The 27789-nt window shown below is 41.2% G+C and overlaps 1 protein-coding gene across 2 annotated transcripts in view; it reads right to left on the bottom strand.

The window, feature by feature from the left end:
* Positions 1 to 27789, bottom strand: part of LOC132826766 (copine-8) — a 359716-nt gene that overhangs the window by 68526 nt on the left and 263401 nt on the right. For both annotated transcript variants that reach the window (XM_060842950.1, XM_060842949.1), the window contains exon 13: positions 18658 to 18719. In XM_060842950.1, the coding sequence (XP_060698933.1) occupies positions 18658 to 18719 (62 nt within the window). The remainder of the gene's footprint in view (positions 1 to 18657; positions 18720 to 27789) is intronic.

Genomic DNA, 27789 nt, shown 5'->3' with positions numbered 1-27789 from the left:
CCCACTACCAGAACCTGCCACAAACAAGAACAGAAATTGTTTGAAAACCTCAGCAGGTCCAGCAGGATCTGCAGAAATGCTGCCAGGTCTGCTGAGCTTTTCCTGCAATTTCTGTTTTTGTTTTTGATTTAACAGCACCCGCAGTTCTTCGAGTTTTTACCAGAAGCTCCCGGCCTGGTCTGAGGTTGCCACCTGGGCCAGTGCAGTGTCTACAATCGGGAGAAATGACGGCGACCCTGCAAGAAGGGCAAAGACATTCTCCGCTCTGACGAAGGAAGTGCCCCACTCTGCTCTCTCTACCAGCTCACACTCTCTATCTCTGCTACTGTTCCCACCTCCCACCAAGACTCGTGCTCTACCATTCTCTCGATTTTCTGCAATATCGCCCCTCACTCATTTCCATTCCTCACCCAAACCTCTCCCACTGCTAACCCTCTATGCACCCTGCACTGCTCACTCATTCATCTGGGACACTTCACCACCTTTTCCTCAACTGCACTAACAGCTGTTCCAGCCACTTCTACCTCACTCAGAAACGTTAATGTTTTGGGTCTGGTGAATTCTGAGGAAAGGTGACTGAATCTGAAATGCCAACCCTGATTCCTCTCTACAAGAGCTGCCAGATCTGCTGAGCTTTTTCTGTTAGGCGCATGCTCCCTGTCCTTGCAGCAGACATTCAATGCTAATCACTGGTGTGCCCTCATGTACAGGTCTATAGTTCCTAAGCATCCTGCCAGTGGATCAGAGGTGCCATGAGGATCCCAAGAGATTGGCAAATAGCAGACATCAATGCCCATGGTTGAGGGGTGCGTGTGATTAGTGGCCATGGATGAAGCCCTGAGACGCTATCCTATGGTAACCATCATGGAGGCTTGTCTCAGCCAATGGCGAGCTGAAGTTGCAAGGCACCTGCTTTGACTTCCATGTTGAGAATTCTCAGCAGTTAGTTTGTTTGTGACAGCTGGTAGGCTCAGAGACTGCATATTAATGAGATGAGATGTGCAGTTAATGAGGTTGCTAACAAGCAATAATCTCCTTAACAGACAACTCTCCTCACCAGGAATGTAGGTAAAAGCAGCAGTGAGTTGTTCTGGACATCAAGTTTGGCCTCAGTGAACTTCTCTTGGGATTCTGCCACATTTCTCACCATAACCCATGCCATTTTGGTGTCTGTAAGAAAGCTACTTGTTTCAGTAAACTTTCAATAATCTATTAAATTGGATATTAAATAAAATTAAAGACCATGCCTATAAATTCCATCCTCAAAATATTACATTAATTGCCAGAGAACGTTCATTTTCAGGGAAATTATAGATCTGGAACAAAGCTGCTAAGATCTGGTAAGGTGGCACAACGGCTCCTTAAAATAGAATTTGACAGGTTCTGGGAGAAGGATGTTTCCAAATATAGGTTTGATAATTTACATGTTAGCAGCGACTGTGATGAATTGTGAGCAACTGCAATCTCCTGGAGATTACTAGACTTTGGAATGTACGGAGCTTTTTTCTGTCTGAAGATGGCATTGCTAGGAAGTGAATAGATAATGTGCAAGATTACTTTGTTAAAAGATGGACATTTTGGTTGTTGGTATAAATGAACAACTTCTCTTGATGAAGATGGATCACAGAATTACAACAAAGCATCTGATTTTCCTGCTTCATCTTAGTTTACATTATACATGTACCTGAGTGGTTATTGATACTCAACAGGATGCAATACACTGCCATATCTGTGCACTATTTTTGCTAAAGTAAAAAAGAAAGAACCCACTATTGGCCAGCTGATACTTTATTGGAGTGACATTTTGCTTAAATTCATGAAGAAAATCCACTCAAGTGAAAATGTTTGCCAGTGTTCTATCATTTTATCTTCTCTTTATTACTTGATATTATTCATTAACTTAGAAATGCCAATGTTATTATCATTGTGGAGAAAACTAATATGGACAAACATCAAACACAACCTCAAGTTGCAAACTGGCTCTTATTAAAGTTAGTATATCACAAAGGGGCCTGTAAAATTTGACTTTCCTGCCTATTACCTACTCTTCAATGAACTGTCAGAAATTGTACTGGTGGGGACAGTGGAGACTAGGGTCTGCCTTTGTTCCAATTAAGGTCAAATGGCCACTTAAGAGGGACACTTCCTACCTAGCTGCATGTTTGAGGATGGGAGGAGTAGGGTATGAGACTGGGGGTGGGGGTGGTGGGATTAGACTTGGCAATGTTACATTGAGGGCTAATTCATGCTGCTGATCAGTTATGGTCCTTCTTGAAAGAGGTAATTGTTTGTACTTATTAACTTTGATTGAACCTAAACATCCTATAACTTCAACAATGCATTCTTTTCTCATTTCCACATTGCGAAATGGCTTACCTCTTCTTCTAAGTACATACGCCAGTTTATAAGCTGCTTTAGTGACATCAGTCCCTTGTCCTAACATCATTTTAAATACTTGCTGCTGCTTTTGATCTTTCATTTTCTTAAATGCAGATTTTCAGGGCTCTGCTTACAGTTTGGCATATTTACTGTCCTGATGAGTTGCAGATGGCTGATATACATTGTATTCCTTCACTGTTGCAATTATGGCAACGCAGAACAAACATGTCATTTTAACTTTCACAGCAACTATGTAATACCGCAATTCCCATTCTTCATTGAAGGCTCTGTTTTCTTCCTTTAATGTTCTTTGAGTTTTTGACAGTTACCAGTAAAAATGTTTAAAATAGTACACAGATTTAAAAAGGCAGATTTACTATTAGCAGACAAATAGTCAGAAGGCTGCAACTAGTATCCCAAAAGGCTGCAGGATCCCCACCCCTGTCTTATACCATTGCAGAAGCATTAAGAATTCTGTATCGTTCTAACAGTACAAAGGCAGGTACAAGGTGACAGCATGTGAAAAATAGTGAAGGACAATTCTCTACCATCACATTAAATTCTTAGACCTCAACCAAGCAGTAACAGTTCAAAAAGATATTGGAGATTACAAGGCATCATACTGCATCAGGCCTTGCTGCAAAGGGGAACATTGAACAGCTCAATTTCTGTCATATACAACGCGTAACTGTGCAGACAATTTTTTTATTACTCAGTTTGCAAATGAGGAGAAAACCATGTATAATTAAGTAATCAAAGCCATTGGAAACTACTTCAGTCTGAGAAAGAATACCATTTTTGAGAGAGCTAAGTTTAATAAGTTTAAGAGTGTTGATCCATTCACAAGTGACTGTCAATACTTGCAGAGAACATGGAACCAAAGATGAAGTGATCAGAGACAGAATTATAATGGGAATGTTGGATGATGCTTTGACTGACCACCAGCAAAGAGAGAAAAATGATTCAATCTTAGCAAAGGGCATCAAACCGAGCAGACAATCCAAGGTCAGGACAGAGAATTGAACTGTGGTTTGAGATGACAAAGATAGCACTACCACAAAAGCAGTTGATTCAGTCCAGTATGTCAACTATTTAAAGAAAGAAAAAACTGTTGGAAAAGAATACACAGGAGACAGGAACAGCATCCACTAACAGACCACAATAATTGTAACACAGGCATGAAAACTGTCCTGCTAAAGAGGATGATGCTACTTATATGGAGCAACAGGCCACTTCCAACTGGAGTGCTGAAATAAGAAATCTATAGAGAATACACAGAAGGGGTTGCTTTCAAAAAATGGCAAGATCCAGGAAGTTAGAGATATTCAAAATAATGAGGTGCTTTCCTTGGAGAAATACAGAAACCAAGCAGAAGCTACCAGAGCGCTGATATTTCAGTAGAGCAAGACAAGTTGCACTTTAAGCTCAACATTGGCACAGTAGTCTCTACTCTTACCTATTCTGAACAATGGTTGGAGATTAGCTCTCAACATGGGTTATCAGGGATCAAACTCAAGGACATAGGAGAACTGAAATCAAGCCTCTCATATCAAGAGAAAGAAAGCATTGCATGTGGCTTAGAACCAGAGTTGCTCACCTTTGAGAGGGAGACATTTATCAAATAGTATCTGATTTGCAGAGCAGAGGAACTGTAACATAAGAATAGCAGCCCAAAAATTTCCAAGGTGGATTCCCCAGCAGTTTGTAGGATTAAGCTGAAGACTATTTTAAGTACATGCCGTGAGCAAACTAGACACCGAAATGAAGTCACAAGAGTGATTTCAGCTTGTCACTTGCTCCAAAGGGCCTCAATGTTGAATACCATCTTAGGGCACACTCCATGGGTACAGGTCACATGCAGCGCAAGATGCCAGACTTTGACATTTGACAAAAGCCAACCTCTAACAATCATTGAATCCCTATCATATGAAAGCAGGCCATTTAGCCATTGAGTCCACACCAACCCTCAGAAGAGTACTCGCATGCTATCCCTGTACCCCTGCATATCCCTGGATACCATGGGCAATTTAGTATGGCCCTTTGAACTATGGGAGGATGTCAACAATCCTACAAGGGAGCATGCAGTCTTAGATCTGGTCCTGTGTAACAAGACAGATAAAATTAATGATCTCATAGTTAAGGATCCTCTCCTAACAATAATCACAGTATGATCGAATTTTGGATACAAATGGAAGGTGAAATAGTATTACTGAAAACCTGGGTGTTATGCTTATTCAAGGGAGACTATAATGGCATGAGGAAGGAGTTGGCCATACAAGACGGGAACACAGTTATATGATGGAACAGTTGAGGAACAGTGGAAAACTTTCAAAGAGATTTTCACAAGGAAAGTATATTCCGGTCAAAACAAGGATAGCAAGGGTAGAAAGAGCCAGCCTTGGATAACCAAGGAAATAAAGGAAGGCACCAATTAAAAGCTCAGGCTTACAAAATAGCCAAGAGTAGTGGGAAACAGGAAGATTGGGAAAATTTTAAAAAGCAAAGAACCACAAAACAAGCAATAAAGAAAGGAAAGGAAAGATAGATTATGAAAGTCAACTATCACAATATATAAACAGGCAGGAAAAGTTTTTATAAATATATAAAATGGAAAATGGTAGCTAAAGTGGACTTAGGTCCCTTGCAGGATGAGAAAGGGGAATTAATATTGGGTCATGCTGAAACAGCCGAAGTCTTGAGTAACTATTTTGTGCCAGTCTTCACATTGGAAGATATGTCTAACATGCCAAAGAATGATGTTAAGGATATGATGGGAGGTGAGGACCTCAATTCAATTGTTATCACAGAAGGGATAGTGTTGAGCAAACTTGAGGATCTAATGATAAATAAGTCCCCTGGTCCTGATGAAATGCATGCCAAGGTGCTGAAAGAAATGGCCAAAATTATAGTAGATTCATTCACGGTAGTTTACCAAACTTCACTGGACTCCAGGTCCCAGCAGACTGAAAGACAGCAAATATCACACCGCTGTTTTAAAAATGGTGTAGGCAAAAGGCAGGCAACTATAGGCCAGCTAGCTTAACATCTGTTGTTGGGAAAATGCTGGAGGCTCCCATGAAAGAAGAAATGGTGAGACACCTGGATGGAAAGGGTTCCATCAGGCAGACACAGCATGGATTCAGGAAGGGAAGGTAGAGTTTGATAAACCTACTTGAGTTCTTTGAGGATGTAACAAGCATGGTGAATGGAAGGGGAACAGATAGTTGTTGTATACTCAGATTTTCAGAAGGCATTTGATAAGGTGCCATATAAAAAACTCATACATAAGATAAGAATGCATGGAGTTGCAGGGAATGTGTTAGTATGGATAGAGGACTGGTTAACCAACAGAAAGCAGAGATTTGGGATAAATAGATCTTTCTCTGGTTGGAGATCAGTGGTGAGCGGAGTGCCAAAAGGGTCGGTGCTAAGCCCTCAATTGTTCATGATATTTAAATGATGTGGAAGAGGAGACCGAGTGCAATGTATCCAAAAGTGCTGATGACACTAAATTCAGTGGAAAGGCAAACTGTGCAGAGCATGTGGAGGGTCTGCAGAGAGATTTAGATAGATTAAGTGAGTGGGCAAGGCTCTTGCAGTTGGAGTACAATGTTGGTAAATGTGAGGTTATCCACTTTGGAAATAAAAATAGTAGGTCAGAGTATTATTTAAAAGTCAAAAGATTGCAGCATGCTGTTGTGCAGAGGGACTTAGGATTGTTCGCACATGAATTGCTAAATGTTGATTAGCAGGTGCAACAGGTAATCAGGAAGGCAAACAGAATATTGATTTTCATTGCTCAAGGGATTGGATTTAAGAGCAGGGAGGTTCTGCTGCAATTGTACAAGGTGTTGGTGAAGCTGCACCTGGAGTATTGTGCGCAGATCTGGTCTCCTTACTTGAGGAAGGATGTACTGGCTTTGGAGGCAGGACAGAACAGGTTCACCAGGTTGATTTCAGAGATGAGGGGGTTACCCTATGAGGAGAGGTTGAGCTGCCTAAGACTGTAATCCCTAGAATTTAGAAGAATGAGAGGGGATCTTATGAAATTATGAAAGGGATAGATAAGATAGAAGCAGGCAAGTTGTTTCCGCTGGTGGTTAGGGGACATGGCCTCAAGATTAGGGGGTGTAGATTTAGGACAGAGATGAGGAAGAACTGTTTTTCCCAGAGAGTAGTGAATCTATGAAATTCTCTGCCCAAGGAAGCAGTAGAGACAGCTTCATTAAATATTTACAAGACACAGTTGGATGGATTCTTGCATGGTAGGGGAATTAAGGGTTATGGGGAAATTGCAGTTAGGAGAAGATGAGACGCTGGGTAAATCAGCCATGATTGTAATGAATGGTGGAGCAGGCTCAATGGGCCATATGGCCTATTCCTGCTTCTATTACTATGAAACTATAAACCTGGGACCCAACACTGAGAGTCAGCAGTTTAACCACTGAGCCACCATGCCACCTCTCGATCCACTAATCGTATACTTCTGCACTTCAACACTGCACCTCAGGGTACTGTAGCAATTCTCATTGCAACGCTGCAGCAATTCTGCATTCGACCAGGCACTCAGCTCATGGATGTGACCTGTCTGCATCGCTTGCCTTTTCAATTGCTTTCTTAGTGCTCAATTACTCCAAGAATGCCTGGATGTTCACAGCATCCCTGCCTTGCCTTTCCACACCTTGCCTCACAGCCTGAGCCACCAGGCTCAGAGTACTGCTGTATTATAATGCTATTTAGTGCAAGGGCAAAGCCAGGAAGCTGTCATAGTTGTCGGCAGTCCTCAGCCGAGTACAAACAAAAAGGGATAGCACTCACTCAATGAGTCCTAGTAAAATAAGTTAAGCCAATCTTTGATATATTCCAGAGTCTTGGGGACAGTCAACCAACAAATGTGGGATGGTCAGGGTCAGGATTACCTCTTCATAAGGGATGAGGAAGAGAATGTCAGGCAGCCCACCACTTGTCTCGACTTTTTCTGTTGTGGGTTGTTTACCTCCTGGGATCAGAATGAGAGAGGTATTAAAGGGTGGTTACTTTTGGTGCAGGAGGGTTGTCGTCCTCAGTGAGTGAGTAGGCAGTGCAGAGCCTGCAGGGTAAATGGTGTCAGGGGTTGGTGGGTGTGAATGAACAGAGAACAGTACAGCACAGAAAAGGCCCTTCAGCCCACGATGTTGTGCTGACCACTGATCCTCATGTATGCACCCTCAAATTTCTGTGACCGTATGCATGTTCAGTAGTGTCATAAATCTCCCCAAGACCTTGCTTCCACAACTGCTGCTGGCAATGCATTCCATGCTCTCACAACTCTCTGTGTAAAGAACCTGCCTCTGACATCCCCTCTATACTTTCCTCCAACCAGCTTAAAACTTTGACCCCTTGTGTTAGTCATTTCTGCCCTGGGAAATAGTCTCTGGCTATCGACTCTATCTATGCCTCTCATTATCTTGTATACTTCAATTTGGTTCCCCTCTCCTCCTCCTTTTCTCCAATGAACAAAAGTCCGAGGTCAGTCAACTTCTCTTCATAAGATAAGCCCTCCAGTCCAGGCAGCATCCTGTAAACCTCCTCTGAACCCTCTCCAAAGCATCCAAATCTTTCCTATAATAGGGCGACCAGAACTGGATGCAGTGTTCCAAGTGCAGTCTAACAAAGTTTTATAGAACTACAACAAGATCTCACGACTCTTAAACTCAATCCCCCTGTTAATGAAAGCCAAAACACCATATGCTTTCTTAACAACCCTGTCCACTTGGGTGGCCGTTTTAAGGGATCTATGTGCCTGCACACCAAGATCCCGCTGTTCCTCCACACTGCCAAGAATCCTATCCTTAATCCTGTACTCAGCTTTCGAATTCGACCTCCCAAAATGCATCAGCTTGCATTTATCCAGGTTGAACTCCATCTGCCACCTCTCAGCCCATCTCTGCATTCTGTCAATGTCCCGCTGCAGCCTACAACAGCCCTCTATACTGTCAATTACACCTCCAACCTTTGTGTCATCTGCAAACTTGCTGACCCATCCTTCAATCCCCTCATCCAAGTCATTAATAAAATTTACAAACAATAGAGGCCTAAGGACAGAGCCCTGTGGAACACCACTCACCACTGACTTCCAGGCAGAATATTTTCCTTCTACTACTATTCGCTGTCTTCTGCTGGCCAGCCAATTCTGTATCCAGACAGCTAAGTTCCCCTGTATCCCATTCCTCCTGACCTTTTGAATGAACCTACCATGGGGAACCTAATAAAATGCCTTGCTGAAGTCCATATACACCACATCCACAGCTCGACCATCATCAACTTTTCTAGTCACATCCTCAAAGAACTTGATTTAAGTTTGTGAGGCATGACCTGCCCTCACAAAGCCGTGTTGACTGCATTTAATCAAGCCATGCTCTTCCAGATGGTCATAAATCCTATCCCTCAGAATTCTTTCTAACACCTTACAGATGACAGACGTGAGACTTACTGGTCTGTAATTGCCAAGGATTTCTCTATTTCCTTTTTTGAACACAGGAATTACATTTGCCTCTCTCCAGTCCTCAGGAACGACTCCAGTGGAGAGTGAGGATGCAAAGATCTTTGCAAGTGGCAAAGCAATTGCATTTCTCGTTTCCCAAAGCAGCCAAGGACAAATCTGGTCCAGGCCTGGCGACTTGTCAATCTTAATTTTGACAAAATCTTCAGCACGTCAGCACATCAGCTAGAATGAGTGAGGGAAAATATTGTAGATGCTACTGTGAGTGGTGAACCTTGGTGGGATGTGGGTACAGTAGCAGAATGCAGTATCAGTGAGTAGACAGTGGTATTTACACTGGCAGAGAGAAGCAAGTCATCACTTTTCTTCTTATAGTGTTGTGTGTTCCTCCAGAAGGCTGAGATTCCACTGATCCAGGTGACAAACTCAGACCAGGCTGCCATAGTCCGGTATCATGGCCTCCATTTCCAGTCCTGGGGCAAAATGACATCACCCCTCTGTACCATCTTGTCTAGCAGGATCTCCACATCCCTGCCCATAATGCAAGGCACGAAGTTCCCCTTGTTTGCAGTGTCTAGGACACAAAATATCAAGAACTGTACAGGACATGCATGGACTGACAGTGCTTAACTGAGTAAACAACAGGCTTTTGAAATGGCCCGAGTGCCAGGGAAACCAGTCCATTCAGGAATATCTCAGCAGTGGTGAGTTGTTCTCAGCATGATGAATGGCAGAAGGGGAGCTAGAATTGAGTGGCACCAATTGGATGGAATATGCAGTGAATAAGGCGATTTTGGAAAGAGCTGATGGAGAAAGCTCACTAGGTCTTGTTGAGATTTGCACGGGGCTTCTCTCTACAAAACTGAGCCTGAGCCAAAAACAAAGTTTCAGCCCAGTATTTCTGTTTACATCCAGAAAGATTCTAATCCAGTGTCTCCAAAGGTAAAGAAAGGAATTGACTCCATGGCAAAATATGGGTTTTCTAACCTGTCACAAGCATCAACATACTGGTGTTTGCAGATGATGCCAGTGCTTAAACCCAACTGTATCCTTACTGGGATAAAATTCACTAAAGAGGAGGAAAACAACAACAAACTCTCATTCCTAGATGTCGCATTAGAGCAAACAAGCAATGGGGAACTTCAAATCAGTGTCCACAGGAAAATAACACATACAGGTCAAATATTGATCTATAGAAGCAATCATCCCAACATCCACAAATGAAGCTGCATTAAAAGATTATTTCAATGAGCCACCACACGCTGCAGCACAGAAGAACTATGCAGAGGAAAGTTACCTATACAGTGTATTCGAAAAGAAGAGGTACCCAATGAACACAGTCCGCCAATTTCTCAGCAACAAACCAAAGAGCAGGCAAAACATGTCCACAAACTCTAGCCACTTTCCCCTACATCAAAGACATCTTGGAAATGACTGCCAGACTACTCAGACTCCTTGGTATCATGGTAGCCCACAAACCCACCAACACTAACACAGCAGCTGATGAACTTGAAAGAACCTCTACAGTCAACAAGCAAAACTAATGCCATTTGCAAAATACCTTGCAAGAAATGTAACAAACACTACATTGGACCATCAGGCAGAAAACTAGCCACCAAGATACATGAACATCAACTAACCACAAAATGACATGACCCTCTCTCACGAGTATCTTTATATATGGATGAGGGAAGAACACCAATTTGACTGGGACAAACATCCATACTAGGACAAGCCAAATAGAGACATGAGCGAGAATTCCTAGAAGCATGGCATTCCAACTGGAACTCTATCAACAAACACATCGACTTGGATCCCATTTACCACCCCCTGAGAAAAAAACAGGAAATGACGTCACCAACCCAAGGAAACCCAAACATATAAGTAGAAAGCGGTTTACACCACCAGTGCTTCATCTAGAGGCTCACTGAAGATGCTACCTAGTATGACGACGAAACATCTGAAAACGAACCTTCCAGCTCAGCAAGCAAACCTATATCCAGAACCTCAACCTGAGCTATAAATATTCAAAACAATGTAGAATTTTCTTAGATCTTACATAGCTGAAAAAAAAGCTGTTGAACGCAAGCTAAATGTATCTGTGGGTTAGCTAAATTTTCAAAGAATTCAGTCTTGAAGCTAGATCCAAAAGTGGTTTTTAATAATTACCCCCTCAGTAAAACTTTTAAGTTGCTCATACTCTTCATGATTCCTTCCCAAAGATTTTGCTTCAATTCCCTTGGGCATCACATTGGCTCATCCAGATAACAATGTCAAGCTCCTGGAAGGACTTGGAAGAGTTGTACACATGGAACCATGGAGCTAGTCAGATAGAACACCACACTGCAATGCTACAATAGCAACCAGAAAAAGGACTTACTCTCAAAAACAAACATGAATTCTCACACTGTCACATCCTTGGGCATATTGTGGATGAACCTCATGTCAGACTTAATTCACAGAGGTACAAATATTCAAGGCATTTACAGTTCTTCAGAAAATGACTGAACTCCGGAGATTCATGGGTACGGTAGGCCTAGTTAGAGATAACAGAGGAGTAGGATTTCTGAGCTGAAGCTCTTCCATTCTGTCTGTTTCTTTCCTTTTTCTCCCCCTCTCTCTTTTCGGATTTTTGTTTCCTTTTTCATTTTACCTCCCATCCTCAGGCAGCATCTGCAATGTCGGGGATGAAAGCGAACGCGGACTCCAGCCTCAGTGTGGGCTTGACTCCCGACCTCAAAGTGAAGCCCAGTGTTATCTGGGTTGGAATGCCTATTATTCTGAACTCTTATTTCTCTACTTTTCTTACTTATTGCTGAGCTTTTAATTTATTTGTCCAACTTTTGCATCTAAGAATTTGTACTTAAGAATCTGTACCCAAGTACCTTGGTACCTAAGATGGTGCCATAAGTGGTGACTTGTACTCTCATGAGTACAGAGAAAGTTTACATGGGACAATAAAGTTAATTCTAATTTTAATTCTAATTCTAACCCCAATTCTAGTTCTAACGTAACTACAGTCCGTGAGTAACTACATAGCTGTTACTTAGTTCTGGACAATACATGCCCCAGGACCAAATACACAGAGATCTTTTGAGAAAATGTCAGAAGCATTGCTATCACCCGATATTTTAGTTCACTGTGACCCACAGTTACTCCCTATTATTGCTGTAGATGACCGTCTGCAGTTTTGGGAGCTGCACTCTCAGGTACAGATGGATGCAAAGTTCTGACCAGTTTACTGTACATTGTGCTCACCGACAGATATAAGTCAGAGATATGCTGTGATAGAGAATGAACCAGTAGCTGCTGTATGGGATTGAGAGAAGTTCACAGATTATGTTCTTGGTCTCCACTTTAGTTAAAGGCAGACCACAAGTTCTGAGTCACACTTTAAATTCTAAGGAGATGGTAAAATTGTATCGATGAGCGTAACAATTCAGATGATGATGAGATTTCCTATAAAGACAAGTGTACGTCCTGGAAAAGTAGCTGAATATTGTACACCAGTGGCAAAGCCCCAACAAGGTAACACAATCCTTGTAGAAGATCTGGAGTGTTTGCATCAACAACAGTCATAACTCTCTCAGCAAAAGCTCAGAGACTGATGAAAACAGAAATATGAAGAAGATTATGTTTGGGTCAGAGAGTATTGTGGTGACGTCAATGGCCAGTACAACCCATTGTCAGACAGTGCAATGGGCACCTCTGATGACGTATTCATTTATGATGGACAAGTGGTAATTCTGAGAGTTCTGATATTTAATCCAAATGATATATTGCTTTGTTCTGTTAATTATCAGGTCATTAAAGTGAGATTATTATATCATTTAATACATTTTGATTGGCTTTGCCTAAAAGAGTATGATTTTCAGTTTTACAGCCACTGAAACATAATCTTTTCAATTCAATCACTAATGATAATTTCACAGTAGAAAACTGGCTGCATTCCGAGTTTTATTCAAGTTCAACAATTATATTTTAGAAGGTAACTGTGAATATAACCTAAGTTAAATAATACGTTATTTCACTTTTATTCATCCATAACTAATGTTCAACAAGTGCATTCCACGGTACCACAAAAACATATGATGTAAAAGAGATTTGATTTCTTAATTAAACTGATGCTCAATAGAAAAAAATGTAAATACGTTGTGCCCAATAGCTGTCCATAAATCTATTTAATATGTTAAAAAATTCAAATGAAAGGATTCTACTTTTCTGGGCTTTTGCTAGATAAATTAAACAAATCAATCTCTAAAGCTGCCTGTGACAAAGCAGGTGATGAAATCACTGCATAATTGTTTTGAACTGCCTTCACTGTCACCAGTAAAATTACACTTGAAGGTTAACATCTATTAAAGCATAATATTGCACTTGTGCTTGACTGGTTTACAAAGCACACTTAATTTGAACTGGGATGGAAAGATGCAGTTCAGTGGTTTGAAACATAATTTCAGCAGGAAATATAATCTCAGGCAACAGCATTTTCTGCTAATAGTTAATTGCCCAAATCTTCCAAAATGGGAGTGGCCTCCAACTCTACTTCAGTTGCTGATGCGCCTCAGGAACCTGAGAATGTCCTGACATCTGTGGTACCTTCTACAGATTGTGTTTTTGGGTAAGGTTGATGAAGGACAATGTCAGTTTTGATATGTATAGTGCTGATGTGCAGCTTTTCCTCAGCACCTCCTCCTCACTCAATAATTATTAAATTATCAGACTGTTTATCTGACATCTTGCACTGGATGTGCAGAGTTTTCTGCAATTAAATATTGAACAAAAACTAGAATTTTCAGTCACCACTTGGAACATGTTCACTACCATATTCCATCCATCTCCTTGATAACAGTTTGAGATTAAGCCAATTTGTTCACAATCTCTATCCCGAATTGAGATTCCAACTTCATTTTTGTGCCATCATGATGACTATTTGTTTCCATCTACCATTAAACTTCACCCTATTTCAGCTCAGCTGATATTGAAACCCTCATTCATGGCTTTGTTACCTCAAAATTTGATTATTCTAATGTATTTCTGGCTGCTCTCCCATATTATACCATCAGGAAACTTTAGGTCACCTAAAACTCTTACTAGTCACATAAGACCATAAGACACAGGAGTGGAAGTAAAGCCATTCGGCCCATTGAGTCCACTCCGCCATTCAATCATGGCTGATGGACATTTCAACTCTATTTATCAGTGTTCTCCCCGTAGCCCTTAATTCCTCGAGACAACAAGAATCTATCAATCTCGGCCTTGAAGACATTTAGCGTCTCGGCCTCCACTGCACTCCGTGGCAATGAATTCCACAGGCCCACCACTCTCTGGCTGAAGAAATGTCTCCGCATTTCTGTTCTGTTCTGAATTGACCCCCTCTAATTTTAAAGCTGTGTCCTAGTCTCCTCGCCTAATGGAAACAATTTCCTAGCGTCCACCCTTTCCAAGCCATGTATTATCTTGTACGTCTCTATTAAGTCTCCCCTTAATCTTCTAAATTCCAATGAATACAATCCCAGGATCCTCAGCCGTTCCTCATATGTTAGACCTGCCATTCCAGGGATCATCTGTGTGAATCTCCGCTGGACATGTTTCAGTGCCAGTATGTCCTTCCTGAGGTGTGGGGACCAAAACTGGACACAGTACTCCAAATGGGGCCTAACCAGAGCTTTATAAAGTCTCAGTAGCACATCTCTGCTTTTATATTCCAACCCTCTTGAGATAAGAGACAATATTGCAATCGCTTTCTTAATCACGGACTCAACCTGCATGTTTACCTTTAGAGAATCCTCGACTAGCACTCGCAGATCCCTTTGTACTTTGGCTTTACTAATTTTCTCACCATTTAGAAAGTAGTCTATGCTTTTATTCTTTTTGCCAAAGTGCAAGACCTCGCACTTGCTTACGTTAAATTCCATCAGCCATTTCCTGGACCACTCTCCCAACCTGTCTAGATCCTTCTGTAGCCTCCCCACTTCCTCAGTACTACCTGCCTGTCCACCTAACTTCGTATCATCGGCAAACTTTACTAGAATGCCCCCAGTCCCCTCATCCAAATCATTAATATATAATGCGAATAGCTGTGGCCCCAACACTGAACCCTGCGGGACACCGCTCGTCACCGGCTGCCATTCTGAAAAAGAACCTTTTATCCCAACTCTCTGCCTTCTGTTAGACAGCCAATCCTCAATCCATCCCAGCAGCTCACCTCAAACACCATGGGCCCTCACCTTGCTCAGCAGCCTCCCGTGTGGCACCTTATCAAAGGCCTTTTGAAAGTCTAGATAGACGACATCCACTGGGTTTCCCTGGTCTAACCTACTTGTTACCTCTTCAAAAAAATTCCAACAGGTTTGTCAGGCACGACCTCCCTTTACTAAATCCATGTTGACTTGTTCTAATCAGACTCTGCTCTTCCAAGAATTTAGAAACCTCATCCTTAATGATCGATTCTAGAATTTTACCAACAACCGAGGTTAAGCTGATTGGCCTATAATTTTCCATCTTTTGTCTTGATCCTTTCTTGAACAAGGGGGGTTAGAACAGCTATCTTCCAATCATCCGGTACCTTTCCTGACTCCAGTGACTCTTGAAAGATCTCAACCAATGTCTCTGCTATTTCCTCAGCCACCTCTCTCAGAACTCTAGGGTGTATCCCATCGGGGCCAGGAGATTTAGTCAATTTTAAGACTTTTTAACTTTTCTAGCACTCTCTCTTTCGTAACGGCAACCATACTCAACTCAGCCCCGTGACTCCCTTTAATTGTTGGGATATTACTCATGTCTTCCACTGTGAAAACTGACGCAAAGTACTTGTTAAGTTCTCCTGCTATTTCCTTATCTCCCATCACTAGGCTTCCTGCATCAGTTTGAAGTGGCCCAATGTCTACTTTTGCCTGTTGTTGGTTTCTTATGTATTGAAAGAAACTTTTACGATCATTTCTAATATTACTGGCTAGCCTTCCTTCATATTTGATCCTCTCAAATCTTATTATACTCTTTGTTATCCTCTGTTTGTTTTTGTATCCTTCCCAATCTTCTGATTTCCCACTGTTCTTAGCCACTTTATAGGATCTCTCTTTTTCTTTAATACATTTCCTGACTTCCTTTGTCAGCCATGGTTGTCTAATTCCTCCCCGGATAATCTTTCTTTTCTTGGGGATGAACCTCTGTACAGTGTCCTCAATTATACCCACAAACTCCTGCCATTTTTGCTCTACGGTCTTCCCGGTTAGCCTCTGCATCCAGTCTATTTTTGTCAGTTCCTCTCTCATGCCCTCATAATTACCTTTATTTAACTGTAGCACCATTACATCCGATTTTGCCTTCTCTCTTTCAAAGTGCAGACTGAACTCTACCATATTATGATCGCTACTTCCTAAGGGTTCCCTTACTTTAAGATCTTTTATAGAGTCTGGTTCATTGCAAAGCACTAGGTCCAGAATAGCTTGCTCCCTTGTGGGCTCCATGACAAGCTGTTCCAAAAAGCCATCCTGTAAGCATTCCATGAATTCCCTTTCTTTGGATCCACTAGCAAGATTATTTACCCAATCCACCTGCATATTGAAGTCTCCCATGATCAATGTGACCTTGCCTTTCTGACATGCCTTCTGTATTTCCCGGTACATGTTGCGTCCCTGGTCCTGACCACTGTTAGGAGGTCTGTACACAACTCCAATTATGGCTTTTTTGCCTTTGTGGTTCCTCAATTCCACCCACACAGACTCCACATCATCCAACGCTATGTCATTCAATACCATTGATTTAATTTTGTTCTTAACTAACAAGGCAACCCCACCCCATCTGCCCCCCTCTCTGTCTTTTCGATAAGTTGAAAAACCATGGAGGTTTAACAGCCAGTCCTGACCCCCCTGTAACCATGTCTCTGTGATGGCTACCACATCATAATCATTCACTATTATCTGTGCCATTAGTTCATCGGCTTTGTTATGAATGCTACGAGCATTCAGGTAAAGTGCCTTAACGCTAACTTTCTTATCATTAGAGATGTTGGAAGTCATATGATGTCCTAAGTTATCCTTGCTTTTTTCTGCATTCTCAGTCTGCCTCAATTTTAAATCCGCCTGGACACATATTATCCTGCTGTTTATCTTTCCATTTAACGCCATACTCCCTGTCGCTTTCACTTTCCCTTCCCCCCAACTCAGAAGTTTAAAGTCCTACTGACCACCCTATTTATCCTCTTCGCTAGAACATTGGTACCTGATCAGTTCAGGTGGAGACCGTCCCAACGGTACAGATCCCCCCATTCCAAAACTGATGCCAATGCCCCATGAAGTGGAATCCCTCTTTCCCACACCAATCCCTTAGCCACGTGTTTACTTGCCTAATTTTCTTGTCCTTATGCCAATTGGCACGGTAGATCCCATCCACCTATCACCCCTCTGCTCACTCACAGACACTGGCTCTCTGTCAAACAACAAGCTGATTTTAAAATTCTCATCCTTGTTTTCAAACACGTCCATGGCCTGCCCTTGCTTATCTCTAATCTACTATGGACCCACAACCCTGTGAGATTGTTACCTTCCTCTAATTCTGTGGAATTTTGTGAATCCCTAATTTTAATTGCTCCTCCACTAGCTGCATTAACCCCACTTCACTCTCCATACCTCTCTCTGTCTTTCTACTTCATTTTACTTCTTTAACGCACTGCTTAAAACCTAGCTCTTTAACCAAGCTTTTAGTCTCTGCCTTAATGTCAACCTTTTGTAAGTGACACAGTATGTGGCTTAAAAAAAAAGGTGTTTCTAATATTCCTGTGGAGTGGCTTGAGATAATTCATGATGTTAAAGGTGCTATATTAATCCAAATTTTCATTGTTCAAATTAGGAGACCCTCACAAAGCTTTGTGAATTTTGAAAACGTAATTGCATAAGGAATTCATGGGATTTTGTGTTGTACACAGCACTTGTGTAAAGTTCTCTACAGGGAACACTAACTTACAGATTAGATATTAGTATAGATCTCTGACTGGAATTTTGTATCCAAGGATCTTCTTCATTAAACAAAATTTATTTCATGGTGTTCTTTTCCACGAACAATTTGGCCTGTTTGTTCTAATCAATAACAGAAAATCAGGCTGCTTGCAATTAATACAATAAATCCTTTCATTTCTTAAAGATCACTGATGTTGACATCACATCATTGCAACGTGAAAGCCATAATGGCCGATACTTCAACATACTGCCTAGGTACTCAAATCTGTAAGCACATCAGTGTTGGCATATACAAAGATGCCACTATACGTGTGGAATGGAAAATATTCTCTGGTAGTTTTAACTTTAATCATTCCTTTAATTGAATGCAAATAACATGTAATTATTAAAATACTTCAGATTCTAAATTTAAGTCATTAATAATTCATGCTCCAGTGCCTAGCAACATAAGAGTGACAACAAGTTTTAAATTACTAGCTCTAGAAATGGAATCTAATTCAAATTCCATGTTCCAGAAATAATTAATAGATCATATACAAGGGATTAATTTAGGCTAGTTTACTCATTTTTCTGTTGCTAAATATGGAGTATGTCAAGGATATTGGAAAGTAATATGACCATCAAATGTAACTTTTAAAATAAAAATGGCTTATTTTTTAAAATCACTGTTACTAGTCAAGAATGCAATGTTAAACAGTAATCAGATTTTGCAGTAAATTATAATGGGTATTTGAAAGAGAAAAAGTTCAAGTCGCTCATTAAATGACATTAAAGTTTGATATTCTCATTTAAAGGTATGTATTAAACGTATGATTTAAATTGAACAAATTAAATACTCACCCTCCTCTAATGTAATCAAGGAATGTGCACTCAGTTTCAACTGCAAAGGAAAGCAATGTTACCTAGAAAAAAAACAGAAACAATAATTTTGTCTCATGTGGAGTTATTATCGTGCAAACTAAAAACAAACACTACAACACCCTCCTGATAAAGACAATGAAACAGGAACAACACCTCAAACAGGAAAATGAAAACTGTTGGAATTAATGTGGGAATGTGTGCCATATTACAAAGCACTTGTCTTCCTCTTACAGCTGAAGAATTTGCACAATTTTCTTACTTTCAAATCAGTTGTTCCATTTGACTGTCTGCTAAACTGGAGTTCTTAGTTGGCAAAGTTCTCAGTGCTCAGTTGTGTTTTGTTTTACTTCAAAATAATTGGAGATGAAATTAATCATGAGCAATAGCTTAAAATGAATAACTACCAATTAACAGTCCAACTTAAAACATGCCGTATTCCTCTAATGTCAGTGAGAAGGAAGAAAGAGTTTATATTTGGACAATGTCTTCGCAAATTCAGGACATCCTCCCAACATGCTGTGCAGCCATTGGAGTACTTCCAACCTGAAGTCCCAGCTTTTGACATAGGAAATGCAGCATCCAGTTTGTGTACAGCAAAGTCCATGGTTCAAAACCTCAACACCTGAAAGACAGCACTTCGGCTAGTGCAGCACTCCCCCAGGCATGCACTAAAGTGTCTATCTGAATTACATCCTAAAGTCACAGATGCCGGGCATGACTTCAAGATCTAATAGTAACTGCCGAACCAAGATCATTAATTGGGGGGAGTGGTCTTTTGGTTTGCTATTGCTTACTTCGCATTTTGGCACGAGACTAATAATTCACCCACCTTTCGCCTCCGCCAATCAGCCATTATTTCTTTCACCAGATTTTAATGAAGTACGAGATTTTATTTATGACTATATTACCTGAAAATTGCTTGATTGGAATTTGATAGTAGTTTAAAGGGAAAATGATCAAACTGTAAGTTGCCACTAACCTTACATCCTATATCCCACAACACCACATCCCTATGGTTTACGTTCTGTCACCAACACAAACTATTTTAACTATTTTAATCTAAAATGTTTAAATTATGAAAAAGCACTTGATATCTATATTTCTCTTTGCTCTTCCTTCCTTGAACTCATCGATCTTCCTTGTGAGAGTTCGGAGAGACCTAAGGCCAGATTTGCGAGACTTGATTCAAGATGAAATGGAGGAGGGTGACCTAAAAATACTATATCTTGCCACCAGATATCCCACTTCCAATTTCAACAATTCCAAATTTTCAGAAGGTAGGAAAAACACAATGTCTGAACTGGGTTACACTCCTCAACAGGCCAACTGAGATCATTGAGAGCTAGGAACTTTCTGGGCTTTGCTGCAAGTAGCTAGTGATTTCAGAGCTGTCTACTTCAGGGAGTAAAAGGTAAGGATCAGCTCAGGAACAAAGCAGGGGCCCAACAAAAAGTAAGTGGTCAACTCTTTAACATTAAAGTTGCAGGACCCTATCATAGGGCAAGGAAGAAGTCAAAGTTTAGGACTTTCATTTCAAACAGCTGTCACCATTCTGGAATTGTGCAGGCAAAGAGCAGCTGGTAAGGGAAGTAGGACCCCAACTGACCACTAATAAGAGTGCTGCTGGAAATGTTCCATTGGAGATGAGGAGCAGCAGCTAACAAAGGGAAGGGCCCTGTCAGAGGGGAGCACTGAGGAAAATGAAGGAGAAGGGGACGCCACCCACAGTACAGGCACATGAAGGTACATGTTGATGATTAAGAATCAGTACTGAAAAGATACAGTGGATCTCTAGGGAAAGAGTCTCACACGATGGCGAACTGGTCAGTATGGAACTTTGTGGCATCTCACAAATGGCTGGCTATACATGGAATTATAAAATCAGAGAAACCTATAGTGTGTACACTAGCCATTTGGCCCCTTAAGTCCACACTAACTCAAAAACATCTCACCCCAAGATCCAACACTCTACCCTATCCCTGTAACCATGCATTTTTCATGGCTAATCTACCTAGCCTGTACATCCCTGGACACTATAGGCAATTTAGCATGGCCACTCCACCTAACCTGAATACTTTTGGATTGTGGGAAGAAAGCGAAGAACATAAAGGAAACCCACACAGACACAGGGAGAATGTGCAAACTCCACGCAGACATTCACATGAGAGGGAAATTGAACCAGGGACCCTGGTGGTGTGAGGCAGCAATGCTGGCCACTGACTGTACCATCCCGCTATACTGCTCCATCACCAAGATGGGAGGTGCTTACATCACTAATGGCAGACAATATTTCACATTCACAATTGATGGAAAATCACAAGCTTGGTGAACTGGGAAGGAGTGTCCCGCAATACCCTACTGCAATGATCTCAAATACTGTGATGACCTACTATGCTCTCCCTGTCATGGACCTCCAGTGACATGTGGACTTTGAAGATGATGAGGCTCTGAATTATAACAGAAGACAAGAGAGGAGAGGGAGATGACACTGAGCAGAAGAAGTGTTTCTACAAGTGACAAAGCAGCCTCTTCCTCCTACCATCTGGGAAAAAGAACTTCCTCCTGTACTTCATAGGTGCCAGGCACCTGGCTGCCTGGTGATAGCTCATCTCCTTGTGGGACAGTAGGAGGCCTGATTAGCAGGACAACCAGATAACTCAGCGGTGACTGGCTTCAGTGTCTGACATCCATCTCCATTATTGCCCCTATCAGTTTTATTTTACGGGAAACTCCACATCAAAGCATTTCACCAGGAAACTCCGAACTTCAGTCAATTTCTCAAATCAGTTTCTGATGTAAAAACAGACCCAACTCCCTCAGTGTGTTTTGCTCCCTCGGTGTGAAAAACTGGCTGCTGGAATGCGCTTTCTGAATATCACAGAAACTTGCTTCAGCAATTTAGTTTTGTATTGAATGGCAAGTATCATGACTGATGAGTAAAAAGTCATGAACATGACTATTTACACTGAAGTGAAACTAGGAGCTGAACTTTGAATTGTTAGACAAGGAATGGATGAGTGCAGAATTTGAAAATGACATTCACATAAGGTGGCATTAAAGTTTGCAATTTTCAACAGGGCTGCAGGAGGAAGAAACAGGAAACTCGCTCAACGCCAATTAATACACCTTCAGACATCTTAAGGAATTTGCTAAAGAGGCCTGTTGGATTTGCAATCTTATTTTCCCCCATACAGGTGGAACGGTCAGGCCACCTTGTGCAGAGCTGTTGGAGACAAAACACACCAAAAAGTAGCGAATTTTGTGAAATTTGAATGGTCAACTGGCGCTGGGTTAAGCATTGTGCACCTGACTTAGCGTCCATTCCGAGTTTATGCTGTCTTTATCCTTCCAGTCCTATCACGACCCGCCTGGTCTCCTTAGCAAGATAACAACAGCTTCCAATATGGCTGCCACTTCCCTTTACCACAGATGCCAAGCAGGTATTCTCTTAGAGGTGTCTGGTGTTTATAATTAGGTGTCAAGCGCAACTCCTGCCCGGACCCCCATTTACGCTTAGAAATGGTGAAGCTCAACTACAAGGCTGGAACCTAGAATCTATGACGGTATCAAGTTCCCAATCCAGCTTTGAAAATCCTGCCCTAGGTCTCACAGATATATCCGATGCAGAATTATTATTTGCTCAGAGCTCTAGAAAACTGACTTAAAATATCGCTGTTCCCTGCCACAACCTCTAACCTCAGATATTCCACAGAATACAATATATATCATTTCACCTTACCTCCCACACTGAATTTGTAGATTTTGATCAAGATCCAAGCACAGTTATTGTTGTTTTTATTCTCCCCTTCCAAAAACATCTCAGTTAAATTCATGCATTGATTCATCCCTTTCAGATTTGTAATTCTCTCTTATCGTATCACTGCTATCGCGGTACACTTGCAATATCCCCCCCTCCAATAAGGTTGATCACCGGGCAGTGGGTAGTTTATTTAAAGCGTAGGCCAAGTTGGCTGTCCAAGTTCAGCATTATTTCTGTATCCAAGCACATCACTCTAACTTTAGTGGCACAAATACTGAAACCACCTTTCACTCAGAGTTCCTTTAAATGCTGGTTCTTTCCCCTCTTTTCTCCTTTGTTAATCATTGTTTTTTGTTATGTGTTTTCCAACTGGTTGTTACATGGCAACTGACATAGCACCACACTCTGGATAAGGAAATTTCACATGAGCAAAGCAAAAGCATTAACTTGTTACTCTTCACAATTAATAAGACCATACAACATAGGAGCAGGAGTAGGCCATTCTGCCCATTGAGGCTGCTCTGCCATTTAATGGGATCATGGTTGATCTGATAATCCTCAACTCCACTTTCCCCATAACCCTTAATTCCCTAATGGATTAAAATCTAAGTTTTGAATACACTTAACAACCCAAACTTTACATGTCTCTGCAGTAAAGAATTCCATAAATTCATTATCCACTGAAATGGCCCAGTGGTTAGCACTGCTGCCCCAGAGGGCCAGGTTCAATTCCAGCCTAGGGCAGCTATCTGTGTGGAGTTTGCACATTCTCCCTGTGTCTTTGTAGGTTTCCTTCAGGTGCTCTGGTTTCCTCCCACAGTCAAAGATGTACAGATTCGGTAAATTGGCCATTTTAAATTTCCCATAGTGTTCTGGGATATGTAGCTTAGATGCACTGGTTAAGGATAAATATTGGATAATAGGCTAGGGGAATGGGTCTGGGTGGGGGGTACTCTTCAGAGGGGCGGTGTGGAGTTGTTGAAGCAAAGGCCTGTTTCCACACTAAGGATTTGATGATTAACAGAAGAAATTGCTTCTCATTTCTGTCTTAAGATTTGAAACTAGATTTAAATCTAATGGGAGACTCTATTTTATTCACAGGACAACTCATTACAAAGCAAAATATACAATTTTATCTTTGTACAAAACTTTATTTTGATCCAATTTATGAAACTGCACCCCAGCTTTGATTCCTTCATGTGTGGGAATTAACTGAATCTTTTGAAAGATGCACGTGATGGCAGGTGAATCGATTGCAGGCTTAAAATAATGTTAAAGAGTCAGATGTGTATAATTTAAAGAACAATTTGATCAAACTCTAAAAAAAAATGAAGGAACTAGACTGTATTTCAACTGAGAAATCAGGAATCAGGTTGAGAAGTTATAGTAGGGAAAGCTAAGCTGTAGCTCTTAGGAAGTTTTTATTTATCCACAAAACAGCAGAAACTGTGGAACAAGTAATCAACTAACATGAGGATCTCTGATTTGCTGTGTTGTTTCAAGAAAGAATGTTATTTCTGTTAGAGTAGAGATCACTTCCTACAAGCGATAGGCATCCTGCAAAAAAAGGTCAGGGTCAAATTGTCTTCTGCACTCATTCAATCAACAAAAGGTGTCAAAAAGGACATTTTCAGACTTTCCTAAATGGCCTTTTATAAAGCCATTTATCTAACGCTGCTGTATGGAAATCGTGGATGCGTTGCTGATTATTTTCCAGAGTTCGATAGATTCAGGATCAGTTCCTGCGGATTGGAGGGTGGCTAATGTTATACCACGTTTTAAGAAAGATGGGAGAGAGAAAGCAGGAAATTATAAACCAGTTAGTCTGACCTCAGTGGTGGGAAAAGGTGCTGCAGTCTATTATAAAGGATGAAATTACGACACATCTGGATAGTAGTAACAGGATAGGTCAGAGTCAGCATGGATTTATGAAGGGGAAATCATGCTTGACTAATCTTCTGGAATTTTTTGAGGATGTAACTCTGATGATGGACGAGGGAGATCCAGTAGATGTAGTGAACCTGGACTTTCAGAAAGCTTTTGATAAAGTCCCACAAAGGAGGTTAGTGAGCAGAATTAGGGCGCATGGTATTGGGGGCAAAGTACTAACTTGAATCGAAAGTTGGTTGGCTGATAGGAAACAAAGAGTAGTGATAAACGGCTCCATTTCAGAATGGCAGGCAGTCAAAAGTGGGGTACCGCAGGGATCAGTACTGGGTCCGCAGCTTTTTACAATATATGTTAATATATAGAAGATGGTATTAGTAATAACATTAGCAAATTTATTGATGATACTAAGCTGGGTGGCAGGGTGAAATGTGATGAAGATGTTAGGAGATTACTGGGTGACCTGGACAAATTAGGTGAGTGGTCAGATGCATGGCAGATGCAGTTTTATGTGGATAAACGTTTGGTCATCCACTTTGGTGGCAAGAACAGGAAGGCAGATTACTACCTAAATGGAATCAATTTAGGTAACAGGGCAGTACAGAGAGATCTGGGTGTTCTTGTACACCAATCAATGAAGGTAAGCATGCAGTACAGCAGGTAGTGAAGAAGGCTAATAGCATGCTGGCCTTCATAACAAGAGAGATTGAGTATAGAAGCAAAGAGGTTCTTCTGCAGCTGTACAAGACCCTGGTGAGACCACACCTGGAGTACTGTGTGCAGTTCTGGTCTCCAAATTTGAGGAAAGACATTCTGGCTATTGAGGGAGTGCAGCATAGGTTCACGAGGTCAATTTCTGGAATGGCGGGACTACCTTACGCTGAAAGACTGGAGCAACTGGGCTTGTATACCCTTGAGTTTAGAAGACTGAGAGGGGATCTGATTGCGACATATAAGGTTATGAAAGGATTGGACACTCTGGTAGCAGGAAACATGTTACCTCTGAACCAGAGGACACAGCTTAAAAATACGGGATAGACCATTTAGGACAGAGATGAGGAGGAACTTCTTCACCCAGAGTGTGGTGGCTGTGTGGAATGCTCTGCCCCAGAGGGCAGAAGTCTCTGGATTCATTTAAGAAAGAGTTGGATAGAGCTCTCAAGGATTGTGGAATCAAGGGTTATGGAGAGAAGGCAGGAACAGGATACTGATTAAGGATGATCAGCCATGATCATATTGAATGGTGGTGCAGGCTCGAAGGGCAGAATGGCCTACTCCTGCAGCTATTGTCTATTGTCTATGGCTTCAGATGGCAGAAAATAGCCATTTACAAAGGTATAAGGCATCATATATGTGCTGATATAGGCTAAGCAGATCAGCTGGTCTTGTTCTGCCTAACATCATGTCATAAAAACGTAAGACAAGAAATTGGAGCAGGGTAAGGCCATTCAGTTTTTACTGCCTGCCCTGTCAGTCCAAAGGTGTTGGTGATCTCATTGTGACCTCTCCGTCCTGCCTTCCATAAGCCTGGCCTCTCTAATCAAAGATCTTAGCTTTGAATATGTGCAATAAACCACACATTGTTGCTCTCTAGGAAGAGAATTCCAAAGATTCACAACCCTCAGACAGAAGAAATTCCTCCTTATCTATTTCTTAAAGAGAATGTTTCTTATTTTGAAACTGTACTCCTTGGCTCTAGATTCCATTTTCAAGGAAAATGTCTTCTCAGCATCTACCCAGTCAAGTCCCCTCAGAATCTGAAAAATGTGTTGCTGGAAAAGCGCAGCAGGTCAGGCATCATCCAAGGAGAAGGAGAATCAACATTTCAGGCATAAGTCTTTCATCCTCATTCCTGAAGAAGGGCTCATGCCCGAAACATCGATTCTCCTGCTCCTTGGATGCTGCCTGACCTGCTACGCTTTTCCAGCGACACATTTTTCAGTTCTGATCTTCCCCCTCAGAATCTGACATGTTTCAAACAGCATTTCTCATTCTTCAAAACTCTATTAAGTAGAAGCCCCAGTGACGCAACCTTTGCTCAGAAGACAAAACAGTCATCCCAGAAATCAGCGTAGTGAGCCCTCTCTGAAGAGCTGCAAATGTGTTGCCGGTCAAAGCACAGCAGGCCAGGCAGCATCTCAGGAATAGAGAATTTGACGTTCTGATGAAGGGCTTATGCTCGAAACGTCGAATTCTCTATTCCTGAGATGCTGCCTGGCCTGCTGTGCTTTGACCGGCAACACATTTGCAGCTGTGATCTCCAGCATCTGCAGACCTCATTTTTTACCTCTCTGAAGAGCTTCCAGTGCAAGTAAGGAAACCTAAACATGGTTGCACCAACAGTTCAGTTGCAGCAAGACTTCCTTACTTTTGTATTTCATCCCACTTGCAATAAAGACCACCACTCCATTATCCTCTTAATTACATACTGTACCTAGATGAGAACATTCTGTGATTTATCTAGGAGGACACCCAGATCCCTGCGCACCACAGCATCCCATGGTCTCCATTTAAATAATATTCTGCTTTTATCACTCTTTCAGTCAAACTGGACAATATCACATTTTCATATCCATTTAATAGGTGACACATTGTAAGGGCTTGGGAATAACATTACACTACTTCTTTCTACCTAATGATTGATGCATCATAGGTTTGGATTGTCTGATAGGGAGCCCCGAGCAGAATGCTTCATTTAAAGCGTTTATTGGACATTCGGGCAGCCTCCACATGATCTTCTAATTATTAACTTAAACCATTGGAAATCATGTCTAATTCTCTTTGAGCATTAATAGCCAAGTCATTCTGAGAAGAAAGAAAGATTGGAAAAAAAATCCTGAGATCAAAAGGTTTTCCACTCCTATATGTCCAAAATTTATCTTTTTAACACCTCTTAAAATATGCATATATAAACCTTTGCTACACAACTATGTACAGATAATATTTAAGTAAATAGAAGAAGGTACACAATATTTTCTAATGACTGAGTAAACAAGGAATTTGCTTGTAAAAAGGTCAGAGTCAATTTTAAACCAAAGAAGATTTAGTCTATTAAAGATTGCATGACAGAAATAATGACATTTACGAAATCTAATTTGTTGTGAAGAATTTCTGAACTTTGTAGTGCAGAGCCCAAGCAAAATGTGCAAAAAAGGTGGTGAATTCAATGAAACTCAGTACAAATTCAGAATTTTTATATTCTTAAAGCTTGTCATTTGCACACCCATGCATCAACTCACAAGCACATCAGAAACAGAACCTGCAGCAAAAGAGGCAAAAATAGTCAACTAAAAGATGAATATTTAAAATTACAATCATGTTATTCACATCAGAATAAAGGCTTAATTGGATGTCTACTAATAAATAATGACGATCCCTTAAATTGTACCCTTTTAATGAGCTGCAGTTCCTACAGAGACATTCTGATCATTTTTAGAGCATAGAGTGTAAGAAATACAGAAGTA

The sequence above is a fragment of the Hemiscyllium ocellatum genome, chromosome 23 (genome assembly GCF_020745735.1).
Source record: "Hemiscyllium ocellatum isolate sHemOce1 chromosome 23, sHemOce1.pat.X.cur, whole genome shotgun sequence".
NCBI lineage: Eukaryota > Metazoa > Chordata > Chondrichthyes > Orectolobiformes > Hemiscylliidae > Hemiscyllium > Hemiscyllium ocellatum.
Note: the sequence above shows the minus strand (reverse complement) of the source record. Positions and strands in the feature narration are given on the sequence as shown.